This window comes from Paramormyrops kingsleyae, chromosome 21, assembly GCF_048594095.1.
Source record: "Paramormyrops kingsleyae isolate MSU_618 chromosome 21, PKINGS_0.4, whole genome shotgun sequence".
Lineage (NCBI taxonomy): Eukaryota > Metazoa > Chordata > Actinopteri > Osteoglossiformes > Mormyridae > Paramormyrops > Paramormyrops kingsleyae.
This window is the reverse complement of record NC_132817.1, coordinates 9,271,336-9,292,186: the sequence shown is the minus strand read 5'-3', so window position 1 is coordinate 9,292,186 and position 20,851 is coordinate 9,271,336. Positions and strand designations below refer to the sequence as shown.

General features: G+C 39.5%; 1 protein-coding gene across 1 annotated transcript in view; it reads left to right on the top strand.

Moving 5' to 3' along the window:
- The window catches only part of LOC111847498 (xenotropic and polytropic retrovirus receptor 1 homolog), a 46,069-nt gene extending 26,428 nt beyond the window's left edge, over positions 1-19,641 (top strand). The window contains exons 4-15 of the mRNA XM_072704223.1: positions 5,432-5,652; positions 5,747-5,896; positions 6,010-6,093; positions 7,185-7,266; positions 7,696-7,883; positions 8,028-8,207; positions 11,579-11,747; positions 12,161-12,352; positions 14,468-14,634; positions 15,070-15,209; positions 15,504-15,725; positions 19,305-19,641. Of these exons, the coding sequence (XP_072560324.1) occupies positions 5,432-5,652; positions 5,747-5,896; positions 6,010-6,093; positions 7,185-7,266; positions 7,696-7,883; positions 8,028-8,207; positions 11,579-11,747; positions 12,161-12,352; positions 14,468-14,634; positions 15,070-15,209; positions 15,504-15,725; positions 19,305-19,365 (1,856 nt within the window). The 3' untranslated portion in view covers positions 19,366-19,641. The remainder of the gene's footprint in view (positions 1-5,431; positions 5,653-5,746; positions 5,897-6,009; positions 6,094-7,184; positions 7,267-7,695; positions 7,884-8,027; positions 8,208-11,578; positions 11,748-12,160; positions 12,353-14,467; positions 14,635-15,069; positions 15,210-15,503; positions 15,726-19,304) is intronic.
- The last annotated feature ends 1,210 nt before the right edge of the window (positions 19,642-20,851 follow it).

Sequence of the window (20,851 nt, the reverse complement as noted above, 5' to 3'; positions counted from 1 at the left end):
AATTTTATGTGCGGTTTTGTAGTATTTTGCATACTGATTTCAAATCTGTGTTTAGTTTTTCTCTAGCACGTCAAGTTTTTGTGATGAAGCTATATGTAGTATGATATTATGTACATGCAGTCTGTGTTTTTTATCTTATAGACAGCATCACCGTTCTCTAGGTGACTAGATATTGATTTATGTTTTATTGACACTTGTCTAGTTGCGATTCGAGTATAATTAATTTGACCTAGTGCGCATGTCTTGTGTATACAACTTAGTTTGGTGGGAAACATCGGTAGTTGTGCCTCAGGTTTTGTTTTGCTGATGTAAGCTTCTCGACATTTTTTTTATTTCTGGAATAGTTGCAAAAGAAATACTAAATCTAACTCTCGAATTTGAATTCTGGGTCATCGACCTGGAAATCGAAGGCGCCGGTGACAGACAGCATCAACTGTGTTGGCTTTCAGTTGTTATCATGCCTAGAAATTGTATTGATTTAATTGTATTAATCATCCAGACCGTTTCTGTCATGTGTGTGGTTCATTCACAATGAAAGCACCATGTCGCCCAATCACTGCAGATCTTAAGAAGATATATAAATGATACTTTGGCTGTCCACCTGGAGACCAGGATAAATCTTGGGCTCCACATGCCATCTGTACCAGTTGTTGAAATGGTCTCCATGACTGGCTAATTCGGCAAAAGGCAGCAATGCCATTTGGAATTCCGATGGTGTAGAGGGAACCGCGAGACCATCTCAACAATTGCTACTTTTGCCGCACGAATACAAGTGGATTCTCAGTTAAAACTAAGCACAAAATTGTATATCCCAGCCTAGATTCTGCAATCAGGCCTGTTCCTCATGACGATTCATTGCCTGTTCCTGTACCGCCACATGATGGTCTTGATATTGTAGAAGGTGATGAGGAGTACAGAGAAGGTGCAGCTGCATGGTTACAGTGAAAGCATGATGGCCGACTACTGCTGGATGCTGTACCGCGACAATCCAGACAAGGTGTACACAAGACAATCAAACTCGAAGCATTTTTGAAGAAACAATGGTGGTTAACACTTTTCAATTTCTTTATGCGCACTGTCTATTTGATTTTCCTCAGAAGATGTTTTACCCTATACTACAGTGATGTTTTTGTTTTAGTACATAATACTTGCAATTATGGTAAACAAGGCGAATGGAAATAAAATGCACACAAGCATTTCAATTGCATTGGGGCAGCAAGTGAGCAATGCAGCGGGCGGCGGGTGGCGACGTCCTCAGGCGCTGTCAGCATCCCCTAGACCAGGTGATAGGAGAGCCCTGAGTGTGGGAGGGGTCGGCCGCATCTGTTGCGTATTGGGGCATCGAGGGAACCTATGGAAGTATTTGTTGAACTTTATTAGTTGTAACCCACAGACAACAATCCACAAATATGTATCATGATCTACAAATATTTCACTATCTACCAATATGTATTTTTAAAATTTGTGTTGTGCAAAATCATATCCACGAAAATATGGAAGTTACTTGTACGTGTGAAATGTATTTTGTACATTTGTGGATCACGTCCTGTCTGTTTGTGGATCGCGTTACATTTGTGACTTCACTCCTATTTATTTGCGGATTTTTGTCCACTCTGTACTAGCGCTGCACTATTTATCGATTTCAAATCGAAATCGCAATTTGAAACAACGCGATTAGCAAGTCGCAAAAATCGCGATTTAGGATATACATTATACAGCACGTCGGACCCAGGGTTTAAAACTGCTGCGAGAATAGTTTTACAAATTCATGCCGTGCTCCCTGTGTCAGTCATTCTCACCAATCACAAGCGACGTGCTTCTCGCGTACCAGTCATGCTCACCAATCAGAAGTGGCCCAAGAAGGCGTATAGGCCCACAAACAGCAAACACGTGAAACCCAAGGAAAACGTTACATTCGCGGTGCGGAAAAACACTGATTCCGACATGAAATCACCAATAAATGACTTCTGTTTATTCAACATTTTATAAAATGCCAGTTTAACAAAGCTTAACTAGCAACTCTTATTTTAGCCTTCTTCCAGTACATCACCTGCTGGTGGAGCTGATAACTGCTCCTCATATTGTGGATGTTTTTCTACCCATCAGCTGCGGTACTATTTGACAAAAATCAACAAATAGCAGAGTCACAAATGTTGCGTGAGCCATAGAATTTTTTGTTGTGCTCATTTTTCAATTTATGAATGTGCGTCTATGAGTAATATGTATTTGTTTGCAAACTGCAGCCTGGCTCTTCCTTATTTCTCATTAATGAAGGGCTTCTTCCTTGCTTTATGGGACTTCAGTCTTGCTTCTAGTAGCTTTATACGACCTGTTCTAGCAATGCACTTCACACCTGCACTTAATGTTTCCCATTCCTTCTGTCCAGCTTCACCTTATTCTTGAGTACTGCTGTCTTAGAAATTTTAAACCTGGAAGCATCCTGCTGCCAGCAAAACCACAGTTAAACCAGTATTAAGAATGCAGATTTGTTGAAAAATATAGTGGTCTCTTAATTTTTTCCGCGGCTGTACAAACTGTATATACATGCTAGGGTTGGGTGGTATAAACGATATATTGACTTATCGTCATTTAAAATTTAAAACATTAGGAAATGAGAAAATTTGATAACAAACTTTACTTGAAGGCACACATATATGGAATGCCATATTACTCAAAATGAAATGAATATATTTATACATAAATAAATGAATAAATATTTAAATAATTAAGTGTCATTTTATTCTTAATTAATGTTTCCAGCCTCAGCAAGTCTGAGGGTACTTGTGCAAGACCCTTAACCCCCAGTTCCCTTGGAACCCCAACAGGTCGCTGCCCTTCGTGGACAGCTTACTCTACAAAGAGCAAGTTGAGGGAGGTGTAAAAAGACAATTTCCCGACGGCGATCAATATATTCTATCTATTATTTTTATTTATTATTAAGTTTCAATAATTGCCCTTTCATTCTTAAATAATAAACATTATTTTGTATGATTACTTCATTCAAATTAAATTTCACACTAAAGTTCAACTTTTCACGTTGATGTATTTCCAAATGATGGATTTCCAAATCAGATTTTTATTTCATAACCCCATTTTTCGTAATGGTAAGCTCTGTTAATCGCTGTGAGGGGGCAGGATCGACCTTGTGATTGGAGAAAGTGTTCCGTGAATGTCTTCACAATGACAAAAGTCGGAACTAGAAACATCAAACACATGGAACGCTGTCAAGGTATAAACTGTGAGAAAGAATGCTTCTCGACATGGCATTTTTTACCCTCTAGACATGTAAAAATACCCATCTTGAAGGACTTCAGCCAATGATGGTTCTTAAATTCGCAAATATTTGCGAACTGTGAAGTACAGCCTCGATAGAACACATGCATTCAGCTACATACATTTCAGACCATGTAACATGCAATATTACTGAGCCTTTTGGTCTTCAATATATTACAGTTCTGAGCTGATTATGTACTCCTGGCTAAACTCTTATAATACAGTATGTTATGCTTCTGTCTATACCGCAGCATTTGACAGAATGCAAGTCAGTGCAGAATGGGCTATTGTGTAGTAAACTGCATGAACGACAGCGCATCTTTTTCCCTGCAACACCAAAAAATAATCTAGTGGGAAGTTGGTTGACTATTAGACTGTCACGACCCATTCTTGAATTCTCGCTCAGAAATTCAGTCCCACTGTGGTCCTGACTACTTTGCTCCTTTTACTTTACTTATTCCAAGTCAGACATATAATTCAGCATATCAATGAACCTCTTCATTGAAATTTTCACAAATTTTGAGCTTAACTGGTTATGATTAAAAGCCGAAATAATATTATATGTCAACCAATGAAGTGCATTACAGACTGATTCCTTTGCTCTTGAATAGAGAAGTATTAGCCTAGGTATATTTTAGTACTTAAAGACCTTAACACATACATTTGTACCGTGTTGACACAGTATAATAATGCATGTCTACACAGGTTTTATTTGTATTTGTAGGTCGCCAAACACACATCTAGAAAGTTAAAAAGACCATGTGGAGGTGTATAGAAGAGAAGAAATGCTGTGTCAAAATGTACCCTTTCTCACTGTTTATACCCAGATGGCATCCATTGGGATAAGAGTTTTGCCATGACATTTCCTTTGTGTACTCCGCTAATCTACGGATCTAACTACTAACCTCCATTGCTTCCTGGGACTTTTCAAAGTACTTCCTGTATCCTCTAGGCCGATTAATGAATTGCAAATCACAGGCTCAGTCCCACTCCCGTCAAAGTGATTGGCAGAGTGCACCATTATAATGAAAAGTAGCATTATGAAATGAAAAGGCTGGTGCGGAAAATCGTCATTCGGAAATACATCGATCTGATATTAATTAATGGAATATATATTTTCAAATAAAGGGACTCACTAAATTATTAAAATATTTGTTTATAGGTATATTTATTTCATTTTGAGTAATATGGCGTTCCATACACATCAGATCACAGAAGTGAACAGAATTCCAACCAATCAGATAGCAGAGGGTGGACAACTTGTGCCCAACAAATGCACTGCATATTGTGGAACAAGCCGTACTGTTAGTGTTTTCTAGTGGTGTGTATTTTTGTTACACATTTCACCTATTGCACTTGAATACAGCAGCATTAAAGTTAAGCAATGGTCAAACTGAGTTGTAATATGATAACATATCTTGCCATATCGTCATTGTCCAGCCCTCATGCATATACTTATAGTGCTTATAGTGCTGTGGCCAAGTATTACCTGATTCCTTCTTTTTCCTTATTCATGACACTTAATTGTTTCTCCAAACAAATTTAAAATTTAAGATAATATAAAGAACAACACAATGCTCAGATCTTAAATATACACTGGACTCATTGAAGGAAAAAAAACTCACCGATTTTATGTGACAAATTAATTGCCCTACTAAACTTAATTCTTTAACAGCAACAACTGCAATCAAATGGACGTGGTAATAGGAGAGGGAACTTGGATGGGGCAGATACTTTGTCATGGCACTGTACTTATGTTGCTGATTTGATGCCCTTTAAAATTCCAGCTACATTGCCATGATCTTGACTGTTTCAGTTAATGTAGTAAGTTGTTTTAGAGCCTTGCTGGGAGTTTGTTCATTTTGTGTGCTTCAGTTTCTATGCTCCCAAGCTGCTTTCTTGCTTAAGGCATCATACTTTGTTGAAGTGTTTCCTACTCTGCTTTTTAGCTGCCCTCCAGACTAATGTGAAGAAATGCAGGACCGGCCTGCTTCTGTACAATTCTCTGCCACTGGACCAGAGTGTCTGCCTTCATACAGCAAGCAATGAGCAGGCTGATTTACTTTAAGTCCAAGTCCATACTTGTCTATGTTTTTGCTTTATAAATTCCAGACAGCATATGTAAATTGATGTAAGTTATTCAAAATCTGCCAATCAGAGAAGCTTGCAGAGGCACAGAGGCGCTTCGCCACCCTTCAGAATGAGCTGCAGTCGTCTCTGGATGCTCAGAGAGAGGGCAGTGTGCCCGGTCTGCGTAGGCGGCACAAGACAGTGTTCCACCTGTCGCACGAGGAACGCGTCAAATACCGCAACATCAAAGACCTCCAGCTGGCCTTCAGCGAGTTCTACCTAAGCCTCATCCTTCTGCAGAACTACCAGGTGCTCTATATCCAAATTTCGTGGTTAATTTTCCATTATGCAGAATTCCATTCAGTTTATTTTATTGATTTATTTTATTTCGTTTCCATCTCAGAATCTCAATTTCACTGGCTTCCGGAAAATTCTGAAGAAACATGATAAGATCCTGGAGACTCCTCGTGGGGCTGATTGGAGAGTTGCTCACGTGGAGGTGGCCCCCTTCTACACCTGCAAGAAGATCACACAGCTGATCTCCGAGACCGAGGTGCCCCTCTTTTAATCTTGCCAGTGTCACGCCTGAGGTATTACAAAGCCTGGACTCCTCCTTGTGCAGTATATGACATTATTGGCTGTTGACTTGCCTGTATTTGTCTTTAGACCTTGGTGACAACAGAATTGGAGGGGGGAGATCGGCAGAAAGCCATGAAGAGACTGAGGGTTCCTCCGCTTGGCGCAGCACAGGTATGTTCTCATCAGCACTTTGTTTTAATTCTTCCTGTCTTTTTTAAGTAGAACTTGGCTCAAAAGTTAAAGGGCCTTTTATTCAGAAAGAGTATTATCAGAGATGAAGAAGGGAGTTATTGTAATAAGGGCTGAGGATGATATTCCCAAGCCTGATGCACTCGGGTGACCCTTCTTTTCAGTAAAATGGTTTGTCTGTATGTTCGATTCATCACAGGGAGCCACAGACACGGGGAGTGTAGAGATAACCATACTCACAAAGCGCATGTCTGTCGACTGTGGGTGGCAGCTCTCTAATGCAGCAGTGATGCCACCTGAGTCATTGTCACTGACCAGCTCAAAATAACACTGACTCATCCAAATTGTTGTCAAGATGTTCTACTAATGTTTTTGACTTAATCCCTTTTTAAACTTAATACATGTTTGTCAGATCTGTCCCTGATGTTCTGGCCATGTTATTGACAAACTCCGTGTTACAATATAGACAGACTTCTCTCTTTCTTTCATTCCAGGGATTGTTGCAGTTCTGTTTAGGGCTATGCTATATAGAAATAAAGTTCAATTATTAGTAGCATTCATCTTATAGCAACTCAACAAATAGAGGTTTTCATTATAACTTAAACTTCTACATTTATGAAGACATCCATGGCAAGGTGGAAGATTCTTCATCATTTATTAATTTTTTTTTAACTTTACCAAATATCGCTTAACAAGGACTATTTTGATCCCATGGGGAAATTCTCTTGCTTACAGCAGTGAGGTGCATAAAGCGAACAGATACAAACATATAGGCAAAGTGTGAAGAGAACACACAGTGCAGGCAAATAAAGAAGGCAGTACAGTACACAAAGTACAGAAGTACAGAGTACACAAAGAGAAACTCTTGAGGACAGAATATTGTTCAGGAAATATAAATAAAAATAAATGTTTAATATAATACAGATGAGATGCGTGGCATCGGTCACACAATCACTGGACATGCTCTCGCATTGTTTCATCACTGTTTGTTCAGTCGGATTTGTAATTTTTTATTTATTATTTTTCCTGTTAAGACTCGGTTTTTCCTGACTCTGGCTGTTTTGCCTTTGCAGCCAGCCCCATCTTGGACCACGTTCCGGGTCGGCCTGTTCTGCGGAGCGTTTTGCGTGCTCACAGTGGCCTTCATTATCATTGGTAATGCAGACAACTGTAACCATTTCATTGTCAAAAAGGTCGCGTAGTGGATTCAGTATACTTTACAGTTCATTTGTGGAACATAAAATGAGTCATTTTCCAGTAAAATATTGTGGATGGATAAATACAGTCTATCAAATCTGGGCAATTATGTTTTGTTGAGGCCAAATCCGAGCTTCATGATGTCAGCAGGAGTCGTTTTTAATTACCTTCATGTCCCATGAAAGCCACAATAATAGACTTGTTAGATTTTGGTATTGATTATATTTATTAAGTCAAAGAAAAAATTGTGTGCAAAAATCTTTACCCAAACGCCAGTAAAATTAGCTCAGGTCAGCTTCTGCCCAGGTCTGGTCTGCATACTTCATTGATGTCTGCTTTTGTCCTGTTAATTTTGACAATAATATTGGTAATCTATTTTGTTCACAGGTACCATGTTAACAGGAAAAGGGAATGTGTGGCCGCTGGTGCGTATCTATCGGGGCGGATTTCTGCTCATCCAGTTCCTCTTCCTCCTGGGCATCAACACCTACGGATGGCGACAAGCTGGGGTTAATCACGTACTGATATTTGAGCTGAACCCTCGTAATAACCTGTCCCATCAGCACCTTTTTGAGGTGAGAGTGCAGTGCAGTGATGCAGAGAGATGGCCGGAGTGTGGGCTGGTGTGGCGTCTGCAGAGTCACACGTTTGCTGGAGACTGTTGTGTGACTGTTGCTGATATTATATCATTTTTTTTTAATTGTTTTTCCCCCTTAAAGATTGCAGGCTTCCTTGGGGTGTTGTGGTGTCTCAGTATCCTCGCCTGCCTGAACTCGAAGTCCATCTTGATCCCCATGCAAGTCAACCCACTCATCCTTTATGGCTTCATGCTCTTGTTCCTCATCAATCCCTTCAAAACCTGCTACTACAAGTCCCGTTTCTGGCTGCTGAAACTGCTGGTGAGCCTATGGTCTTTCATCAGAAGTTTTTTTTATCACTAATAGTATCATTAGCATTATCTAAAGTTCTTTGTACCATTTTACTTTTATGATTTTATTTTTATGCATGGATTTTCTTTTTGGTTGTTTGAAAATTTTTCCGCGATTAAATTAGGAGTAAAGAATTTTCTTTTTCTTTACTTTGGATTACTGTCATCCTGTTAGGGTCCTTCATCTACATCTACTTCTGCAGCTCTGGAAAAGGTTGAGAGACCACAGCAACATTATTAGTTTCACTTATTTTTCAATTTATGGGTATGCTTCGGTGTAAATGCAAGATTGGCACTCCAGCCACTGGAAAAAACACTCACACTGGTCCAATCAGACTAATGTAGTGCTGAGGTATCACCCACTGCATGGCTACACTCAGGTTCTCATCCCTGAGGTGGTTTGTCATGTGGTGGGTGCAGCAACGCACTGTAATCAGTTCCTGCTCCTTACCTCTCTTATCTGTGTAAAATGTACATTTACATACATTGTAAAGTCCAACCTGGCTCTTCTCTGTTTCTCATTAATAAAGGGCTTCTTGCTTTATGGGTCTTCAACCCTACTTCTAAAAGCCTGATATGAACTGTCCTAGCAGTGCACCACTTAATGTTTCTTTTTGAAGGTTACTTGATGTCATCCCTTCAATTCATGAGGCACTGTTCTTGTGTACTGCTGCCTTAGAACCTTTGAGCCCAGAAGCACCCTGCTGCTCAGTGTAACCTTCTGCCAGCAGAACCAGGATTTAAACCAGGGTTTAACAATGCAGTTTCTTAAAAGAAATATGGAGTGGTCTAAATTTTTTCCAGGGCTGTGTACCTTTTACTGTTTCTACATAGGCTTGAGCGATTCAACAATACACACTTCAATAGCAAAAACAAAATTGTTTACTAGAATGTTTGATAGTTTCACTTGAATGCATTAAATGCAAACCACCAGGAAAGCACAAAATGAATACGCTAATTTTGGTTGCACGAACAAACCCCAAGCGTGCTCCTTCCCTGGTTCATAAACAGTGCATTATATCCCTTGATAATGGAGTGTGCTACGAGAGACTTTTTAAACAGCCAGTCGTTCATTAGGTGTTTGTTCAGTTGCACCATCAACATGTGACACAACAACCGAAACAGCGTGGAGTAAGACAATGAGTGAATGTGTTGAGGAAATTGTTGATAAAAAAGGATAGGTCAGCTTGCCAGTATGGCAGTTTTTTTTTAGAACATCTCTGTGTGCACAATTATTAGGCAAGTTGTATTTTTAAGGATTTATTTTAGTATGGAACATATACCGTGCTATCACTTAATCCAGAATGTCAATAAACCAGAAAACTGAATTTCACAAAGGAAATGTGAGTGTGAACATTTGCAGGGGAATACATATATGTGCACAATTATTAGGCAACTGAAGGAAAAACAAATTTTCCCATCTCACTTATTTATTTTCATCTGTTAAAGTGAGAATAATAAACAAACAACTCAAAATTTACAAATAAAAATCAGTGACCAATATAGCCACCCTTCTTTTCAATTATAGCCATAAGCCTTCTATTCATGGAGTGTCAGTTTCTGGATCTGTTGACGCTGAACTTTTTGTGCAGCAGCAAATGCAGGCTCCCAGACACTGTTCAGAGAGCTGTACTGTTTTCCTTCTCCGTAAATCTCCCATTTAAGAAGGGCCCACAAGTTCTCAATAGGGTTTAGGTCAGGTGAGGAAGGGGGACATGTCATTATTCTTTCATCTTTAAGGCCTTTACTGGCTAGCCACGCAGTGGAGTACTTCGATGCATGCGGTGGAACATTGTCCTGCATAAAAATCATGGTCTCCTTGAAGGATGCAGACTTTTTCCTGTACCACTGCTTGAAGAAAGTGTCCTCTAAAAACTTGCAGTAGGTTTGGGAGTTGATTTTGAGTCTATCTTCGAGCCCAAAAGGTACAGCTAGCTCATCTTTAATAATACCAGCCCATTCCAGTACCCTACCGCCACCTTGCTGGCATCTGAGTCGTCGTGGAGCTCTGTTACTAATCCAGCCATGGGCCCATCCATCTGGTCACTCTCACCTCATCAGTCAATAAAACCTTTGAGAAATTGGTCTTCAGATATTTCTTGACCCAGTCTTCATGTTTCAACTTATTTGTCTTGTTCAGTAGTGGTCAGGTTTCAGCTTTCCTCACCTTGGCCATGTCTCTGACCACTGAACACCTTGTACTTCTGGGCTCTCCAGGTAGATTGCAGTTCTGGAATATGACAGCACTGGTGGACAGTGGGTTTCTGGTAACTTCACGTTTGATTCTTCTCAAATCTTTGGCAGTTAATTTGTGTCTTTTTGTCTCAACACATTTCTTGCGGCCCTGTTGATTATTTGCAACAAAACGTTTGATGGTTCTGTGATCACGCCCCAATATCTTAGCAATTTCAAGAGTGCTGCATCCCTCTGAAAGACTTCTTACAATTTTTGTCTTTTCAGTCAGTCAAATCTCTTTTTTGCCTGAGGAAAACAAGCTGCCTAATAATTATGCACACCTTGATATTAGGTGTTGATCTCCTTAGGCCACCCCTTAAGCACATCACCCGATATGCTTAACTCCAATAAGCATTCAAGATTATACAACTTGGAGTCAAAATGTATGCATAAAAATGATGATATGGTAAAAATTCTCACTTGTCTAATTGTGCACATAATGTATTTATCTCTGTCAGTATTTTGCTCCATGAGAACAGAAATGAGGTTGCATTAGTGATGACCTTGGTGGAGTCTGACAAGCAACATTTGGCAGTTAGAAGAAGCCTAGTTAGAAGCCTTGTTGAGAGACTTATATTTTCCATATTATCCATGCTTTCCGGATGGATTTATTCTTACCATACAGTAAAACCCCTTGGTCCTCCTGCTTTGAAATTCACAGCTTGGATGGGGAGTAAGTTAAAAACTTGCACACTATTTACTTTAGTTTCACTCAAATTTGTGTAATAGGTTAGCAAAATATTAAATACAGCTTCAAGGCATTATGAGTACTAGCCCAAAATGTGTAAACTCAATACTTGTGGTAATCATTAGCTAAAATCTCATATGTGTATACTTGTAGTTAACATTTAAAAGCAAAGTTTTTTGCTGTATAGTAACTGCACCTTGTACTGCTTTGCTGTTGAAAAGTCCTCTAGATGACAACACTAACCTGTTCCTAATCCTTCTGACCATATAACAGCTGTTGCTTCTGGACACTCTGTTGTCTTTCTTGCAGCATTACGAACAGTATTTGTGTTGTTTCTGTATGGCTACTGTGTTCTTGTTGACTTGTGAGAATGGACCTTAGCCAAAAGCTCACTCTCTTCCCCCTCCTTTCTGGCTCAGTTCCGTGTCTTCACAGCACCCTTCCACAAGGTAGAATTTGCAGACTTCTGGTTGGCTGACCAACTGAACTCTTTGGTGGTACTTCTGATGGACCTGGAGTATCTGGTGTGCTTCTACAGCTTTGAGCTTAACTGGACAGCACAGGATGGCCTGCTTTCTTCCACAGCAGGTTAGGTGTTCTTCAGCCTGAGAGTCCTTCTCTTTTGAGCCATAAAGCTGTTTGAAATCTCTCATCTGTCTACTAAAGTGCAATGTGTCATTAAAAAAAACCGACAAAGGGGAATGCATATCACATTGTTTATTCCAGACAACAGACTTTTCACTATTTTATCTTAAAATGTCATGGTTTGCCATTCACAAAATCTCCTTTACACTTTACAAAATCTGTTACAATTTGTGTGGTTCCTGGGATTTGAATCCATGACCAATGCATTATTAGCGCAGTGTTCTATTTGTTGAGCTACAGGAGCTATCTTTGAATATGCTAATGGTGCACCAGTTTGTGAAAAATAAAGCATTTTGATTTACTTACAGATGCTTTTTGAACATTGACAATTTTAAATGGTCTTCATTTTATTGCAGGTGGCACATGCAACACATATTCGTATGGTGTCCGCGCTGTGATCCAGTGTCTGCCAGCCTGGATCCGCTTTGTGCAATGCCTGCGGCGTTACCGCGACACCAAACGGGCTTTCCCCCACCTTGTCAATGCGGGAAAGTACTCCACCACCTTCTTTGTGGTGACTTTTGCCGCACTCTACCAAACCCACAAAGGTAAGAATGAAATGCAGCATGAAGATCCAGGCCAGTGTGCCAATGAGGACTGACCTGATCTTGAAACACCTCATTATTTTAGTGTATCACAGGAGCAAAGATCAGAAAAAGTGTTTTCTGCCACAATTCACTTCTAAATTGGAAAGAAATCTGAATTTTCTCTACTGAATGGATGATGTGCAAAGATCTGGAAGTTTTTAAAGCATCCCCCCTAGATCCTTTCTGTAAATTTCAGTTATTTGCAAACAACACTACTGTATATGATATAAGTATATATTTTGTTTTTCCCCTTTAATAAGTTATTAAACTTTAATAAGTGCAGTTTCCTGCTGTCTGGTCAGATTGTTGTATTCCCTGCCGCAGACACTTTGGAATGTAAGGCGATAACTCAGAAAACATTTGACAGATCCTTTTCAAACTTTGCAAAGGCATTGTGTGGGTGAGGAGCTAAAACTGATTACATTTTGAGATGGATCACCCCAAAATTACAGCATCACTGCATAGTGTTAACAAAAAAAGACAGTTTTAACACTTGATCTAGTTAAGATGATAAATCAAGAAGAAGACCCAGGGGGGGGCTGCCTGCTACTGCAAGGGACTGGCAACTACTGGTTGACCTGGGGAGACAGTTGGATGCTGTTCAACCGAATAGTTACTTCAGCATTAGCTCAAATACAAGAACTCATGGCCATAAGTGGAAATTAGCGGGAGAACATTTCAAACTGGATTTAAGGAAGCACTTCTTTACACAGCGAGTAGTCAGAGTATGGAATAGTCTTCTTGATAACGTAGTGCAAGCTGAATCCTTGGATTCCTTTAAATCAGAGCTAGATAAGATTTTAACAACTCTGAGCTATTAGTTAAGTTCTCCCCAAGCGAGCTCGATGGGCCGAATGGCCTCCTCTCGTTTGTATAGTTCTTATGTTGTTATGTTCTTGACACATTTCACCTTGCCTCCAATTATGCTGACATTTAGCACTTTAATTAAGTCCATTCCTAACAAAGGTGATCCTACTTTGACAATGTAAAAAGAGGCTGGAACTTTATCTCCTTTATCTGCTATGGCAACCACTGCTGGCAAACAGCCAATAACAGATAGCTCACTTCTAGCGTAAGTAACTAATTTAACTTTCGGCTCCCTAAGTGCACAGTCAGCAAAATACCGTTTGTACGTTGACTCTGGTAGAATAGATACAGAAGCTCCAGTATCTACAAGTAACTCCAAAACATGGAAATTTCCCCGTGGCGCTTCAATGTTAACAGTGCAGGTAATCTTATCATGCACTGCCGCCAAAAATTCAACGTCATCTGCGCAGAGCACAGTTAGTTCTGGGACAACAACTTCTCTCACTTCATTTACAGCTGATTTGCATACCTTAGCGAAGTGTCCTAGTTTCCCGCAGTTATTGCATTTGACCGAAGCAGCTGGACAGTTTTTATCATTAGCCAAATGCCTGGTGGATCCACATCTGAAGCATTTACATTGCTGCTGAGTAACGTTCACCGGTTTGCTTTGGTGCCGGTCCGACGCCAGTGATTTAGCTGGGCGCGCTACTCTTCTCCCTCGAAAACGTGTGTTCTGCGTTGTGTGTGTGTGTGTGTGTGTTTACTATAATATAAATGACATTTTCGAACATGGACATACACAAAGGAATAGAAGTAACCACCTAACTGGTGGGGAAAGATTCTGCAGTGGAAGGTGCAATAAACAAATATGCATACTGCCAGACCAACATGTCACAACCAGAATGACAGTGCTGTCCGGGGAATGCAGTGCTGTCGTTTCTAGTCCTACAATGTTACTTTTACTTGCGTTTAAGTACAGCTATTTGACAGCTTGAAGATCCTTTGGAGCTCGCTCTGTGATAGCACTTACCTGAGGCGTGCATGTGTGAGGATGGTTCATGAAGGTTTGGGGCAGGTTCTGTCTGGGTCATGCCTTGTCCATTTATGTGACTATGCTGAGGTCTCCCACTTGATAATAGTCGCATCAGTTGAATTTACTTTTCTATAGGCAAACACACAACACCTCAGTCTATACTATAATTTGTTACAATGATTGTTATGCCTTTTGATCGGATGAGTTATTTAAACATTTACTCATCTCTGCCTCAGTCAATCAGCACATGGACACTGATGTGTTCTTCTACCTGCTGATCATCTTCTCGGCGATCAACTCCTGTTATACCCTGGTTTGGGACCTGAAGATGGACTGGGGGCTGTTTGATCGGAGCGCCGGTGAAAACACATTCCTGAGGGAGGAGATTGTCTACCCACAGAAAGTAAGAGGGTGGCACAGCAGAAACATTTCTGTATATTAGTGCAACACAGCTTGCAGTTTTACACAGTCTGATAGTTATCAGCAGTGTTAAGGTAGTGGGGGCTGAGTGGGGGCCTCACCATGTGACTCAGTGGCATAGGATGCTGTGCCAGTGATCAGAAAGTTACCAGTTCAAATCCCAGGGTCAGCAGAGTGACAGTCAGCAGGGTTGGCAGTTGTGTGTCAATTCGGATAAAAGTGTAAATAAATAAATGAAGTTTGATAGCAAACAGTCATCAGCAGGTCTACTGTGACATATTTCTAGGCCTTAAAACTCTCATCACAGTCCATTTTACATCTTTACCAAAAACACCATAAGTTTTATTTTTAAATGGTGTTTTCTAACGCTTTTCTATGTTGTTCTCTCTCTTCTATCTACTGCTGTGGATGTGCGTAGGCCTACTACTACTGTGCCATAGTGGAAGATGTCATTCTCCGCTTTGCCTGGACCATTCAGATTTCCCTCACCACCTTGAACATCTTTCCATCTGCTTCTGACATCTTATCCACTGTACTGGCGCCCCTGGAGGTGTTCAGGTAAGATGGACGTGTGTAGCAGCCAAATTTGTTCAGATGCTGCATTACTTTTAATAATAATAATAATAACAACAATGCGTTTAATTTGAATTTTACTTTTCAAGAGCCCAAGGCCAATTACAGTGTGCAAGAGCACAAGTAATAGACAGGAGAAAATAAACAGGCAGTATGATTCAGCAGAGTAGACCATAGTACACCTTGACATTGCAAACATTATGCTTTCGCTTATTTCTCTTCCTCCAGTATCTTTGTTTCTTACTTTCCATCACAACTGTGCTCTCCTGTGCCCAAAAGGCGCTTTGTGTGGAACTTCTTCCGGTTGGAGAACGAGCATCTCAACAACTGTGGTGAGTTCCGTGCAGTGCGGGACATCTCAGTGGCACCTCTAAATGCTGACGACCAGACCCTGCTGGAGCAGATGATGGACCAAGAGGACGGTGTGCGTAACCGACAGGGGAAGAAGAGCTGGAAACGTAGCTACAGTGTGTCACTACGGCGCCCCCGCCTGGCTTCTCAGTAAGACTTTCTGATATGTAGTATATTGTGTGTGTGTGTGTGTGTGTGTGTGTGTGTGTGTGTGTGTGTGTATATATATATTTTTTTCTTTTACATGTGCATTCCTTCTATTTCCTACTACTTAATGAATCAGGGCTTATTGGTTAGGATACTGACCTCTTAACAGAATGTTAGCATTTCAGCTATGGGATCCATTAATGTTCAGTACTTGAAAAAACCTACCTCATACCATATTTGTGAGGAAAAAGTTTGTATTCCTGGAGTCTTTTTTTTTTTTTTTTAAAATAGCTTTTTGTTTGGTTACCTTAAATCCAAATACAATATGGCCCAATCAAAAAAGATTTCAGATGATCTCATTAGAAAAGTTAAGCTCATGAGACATTAACGCCATTTCATGCCACTATATATATATACATACTACTGAGTGAAAAGTATGTGGACATCCATTCCAGTTATTGATTTACACCATCAACGGCACCCTCACAACATCCCACCGTTGCAACAAATCAGTTTTAAATATTTCAGCCATTAGACCTGCCTATGGTTACCATATTTGGTGAAACAAAAAAAGAGGATGTGTCCAGGGATCAGAATATTAATGAGTTTTCACATTAACAAGCCAATCAGAAAGCACCTCTCTTAATATAATGTTTTCCCTAACCAACCTGTAAAATTAAAATTCTTGTCCGCAGAAACCCAGGGATATTGTAACCTTAGTTAACTGTCGTTTTACCATCTACACACAATTGTATACACGTATATTGTGTCAAGCCTTTTTCAACAAGTTACCAAAACCCTGAGGTAAGATTGTTAAACTTCAAGCAAGCAACATGATTGACTTCATATAAAAACACAAATAAAGTGTCAAAATGCCAATGGTTTACGGAAGTTGACTTCACTCATGAGCAGCATGACACTTAGAGATGTGCATATCATTTAATTTTTAAAGGAAACATCCACAAGCCTTCCAGACGCTGTGTGTTGATACTGAGTGGCTACCTTTTCCTTCACTTGGTACTCCACTGTAGCTTGCAACACTGGGTCATATGGGTTGCAGCGCTACACCCGAGTTTTGAAAAACTGCTCAGATGCCCAGACAGGCCCAAAAAGAAGACGTGTCCATGGAAACCCAGACATATGGCAACCCTGGACCTGCTAGTCAACTGTCAGTAATGTTAAGTGGAAGAATCTTCGCGCAATCACAGTTCAGCCACAAAGAAGTTGGCCACACAAGCTGACATAGTGGAACCACAGAATGTGGCGCGTAAAAATCGCCTTTTCTCAGCTGAGACGCTAACTGCAGTGTTTCAAACTGCCTCAAGAAGCACTGTCGGCATGAGTGGTCCTTCAGGAGCCACATGTTTCCATAGCTGAATTGCTGTGCACAATGTCAAGCGTGTGACACTTGGACTGTGGAGCAGTGGAAATACATTCTCAGGTGTGATGAACCATGCATCACTGTCAGACATTCTGACAGCAGTGATAATTTCGTTGACGAAATATTTTCGTTATAATTTTCGTCAACGACAAATTTTCACTGACGAAAACGAGACGATAACTAAATAAAAATTAAGTGATGATGACGAAAACTATAATAAAAATATATTGACATTTTCGTTAACTAATAAAAACGAGACGAAAATGTGAGTGAGGGACGTTTTTGGAAATGATCCAATCAGAATTAATCTTGGTGCGTGGCGCGGAAAGACGCACTCGCACATTTGAAAATTAAGATACTGATTCACCTTGAGACGCGAGATGCGACAGTACATCTTGCATACATTGGTGGGTGTCTGTCTGACTTAAACTAAAATGACATGGCAATGGCTGGGAGAAAAAGAAGAGAAGGTATATGGAATAATTTCACATTTGATGTCAAGACAAACAAGACCTTGTGTAAACCGTGTGGAGCGGAAATCGCTGGTAAAAATACAACAAATCTAAAGCGACATCTGCAAGGTATAATTTTTTCAGGTCATGCAGTATTTGCAATGGCATTACTGCCAAATACAGTTTTTCTTTTAAATAATTTGGAGTTGCACTTTTGCTTTACAGAATGAAGAATGTCATATGCAAGTTCTAAACAATGCATATCTAATTTTTGGTTTTTATGGACAGACAATATTCCACATATTTAATGAGACTTGGCTTTATTTAATTTTAAGTTAGAATATTTTGTATATTACCACGGTTTAACTAAATTACATTTAAATTAAACCCAATATATTTTAGTCAACTAAATCTACAGTAGATTTAGTCGACTAAAATCTTATGCTTTTTAGTCGACTAAAACTAGACTAAAACTAAAACAAAACAGATGACTAAAATATGACTAAAACTAAAATTGCATTTTAGTCAAAAGACTATGACTAAAACTAAATTGAAATCTGCTGTCAAAATTAACACTGTCTGACAGAATAAGAAGAATTTTGGTTTCTCAGATGCTAGGAGAACACTACCTACCTGAGTGTACAGTGCCAAATATAATGTTTAGTGGAAGGGGGATAATGGTTTGGGCCTGCTTTTCTTGGTTTGGTCTAGGCCCTTTAGTTCCAGTGAAGGGAACTCTTACTTCATCAGCATGCAAAGACATTTCAGACAATTGAGTGCTTCCAACTTTATGATAACAGTTTGGGGAAGGCACTGTCCGGTTCAAACATGACTCACCACTGTTCAAACATGACTGTCTCACTACTGCTTTTGTGGCTAGATGGGTTCAAATTCCCACAGATACAGTCCAAAATCTATACACTATACATTTGCCTCAACTCTGAAGCACGTGGTGGAGCAGGACAGAGTGGGAGGCTGCTCGGCTGCCTCAGGATCCAGTAAGAGTGTTGAACTCTGTCCCATTGGAACGTCAAGGTATGATTTGTAGCGGGTTGCTCAGTGAGACATCCCAAAAACATACCTGGACGAACAGAGTTTGGTATGGCAGTTGGTTGAGGTTATGGCACTAGTTAGTGAATATTAGGTTTCACATACTTGTCACATACTTTTTCTAACAATAACAATGATAGCAATAAGCCCTTATCAAATAAAGATATTGCATTAGTGAAAGCACAATATTTGCACTGGCAAGGTGTACTTTGCACTCAGTCTGTCTGTTTATATTCTCCTATTTATTACTGTTTATTAAATCATGCAGAAATTCAATTACAAAGGTCTGACAAACTTTTTCAATGCTCTACATCTTGAAACAACAGTATGATTATTCTTATGAAATTCTTAAACCCATTCAGAATTTTCAAAACTTAAAAATCATGTCATTTGGCACAAACTTCTGAGAAGTTAAGGCCACAAATATCAAATGCTGAGATGTCCAAAACCGCATAACCAAATGGAATGATTTTAATTTCTTTGGAAATCTGATTTCTATCTAAAATTTTATAGTCTGTAGTTCTGCCCATTTTATCCAGCCTAGTACTGAAGCAGCAAAGTTTATGCACCATTTAAACCTGAAATGCTCTTATGCTACCTGATCCTATCTTACAGTATTAGAGTTAGCAGGACTGTGAAAAGCTGCCTTTGGTGTGTTTCGTTATGAATTGAAGCTGAAGTAATTGCCTTCTCCCACAGGTCAAAGGTGCGGGACATCAAGGTGTTAATAGAGGACACTGATGATGAGGCATGTGCCTGAACTCCACAGCAGATGCTCTGCCCAACGCCAGTGGCCACATCCTTTAGTCACCCTTCTGATCAGTCTGTCACAGAGCTGCCTCTGCACCTTATACATAAACCCACACATGCGTCCATAATCTACACATGACAAACTACATGATCGACCTACTGATATTTCTATTCAATGATCCACAAATGCAAAAGACAGAGATACCTAATAGATGCACTCCAGGGATTTGACTTTTCTTTATTTTTAAAAAATATCATTTTTGGTTTTTGTATATATATATATATATATATATGTATATATGTATATATATATGTATATATATATATATATATATATATATGTGTATATGTATATATATATGTATATGTATATGTATTTTTTATTTTTTTTTTCCTTTGCCAACTGTTTTGTAGGTGCATAAATAAAGTGACTGCGAATATTTCTGTATATATCAGGATCAAACAAAAATGACAAATATTGATAATCACAATCGATACTATGAAGGAGAACAAAACTGGACAATTACTAGAGAATCAGCCAGTCCACCTTATGGTTCCAATCTTATCCAATCTTATGGTTGCTTGTGTTTGTATTAAGTTGGGTGTACAGCCCTGTCTATGTACACATACACAGAATATGTGAATGAGTTATTTTTGCATTGTACTTAAGTTTTTCCACTATTTATGAAAAAATATGGCTTGAATGTATGTGCAATGATGTTAAAATGTTCAAGGACTATTGCCATGAAAAGCAGGTGTTTGAAACCCTTTCGTCACCTCATGGTTATCCCACTATAACAGCACCTTGGTGGTCTACTAATACAAACCCCAGTTACAAAGAAGAGAGTAGCTATGGAAACCAAAGAATGTTCAAGGCCAAATATTATTCCAGCAAAACCGATAGGTACTCTTGCCTCTTTTTTTAATAATGGGAAATAAAAGTCTCTGTATAAATGGAAATGTTTTTGAAAAAAATGGTCTGTTGAAGTCAGGATCAGTCAGGATTTGTGGAGTAATATTACCCACATAATAAGCTAATGGAAGAGGTGTGATACACCCTGATCATTTCCATTATTTTAAATTACATGCATGATTTTAATTGGACATAATCTTTAGTCTTAAAACAAGTTAAATGCTTGATTTGGTATAATCATGAAGTGCTTGCTGTTCCATTTCTGTAAGTTACTGCTAGTGACAGTCCTGTCTGCCCCCTAAGGTCTGTCTCTCTCACTTAACACCCTTACATTGCTCCCTGTCAAATACAGCTTGCTACTGTTAGAATTGTGATTTTTCTGCAATTTTAGGTACAAGGACCAAGCATTTTTCTAAACACACTTGCCAATTTTTTTTCAGCATCCAGTGTGATATGGAAACCTCATCCTTTGAAAAAGTTCATTTAGCAGGTTAACCATGTTTTTTGATAACATAGCAGTGTGGTATATCTGTCTAGTGGTGGATTTGCCCATGGGATAAGAAGTGTGTGTGTACACACACAC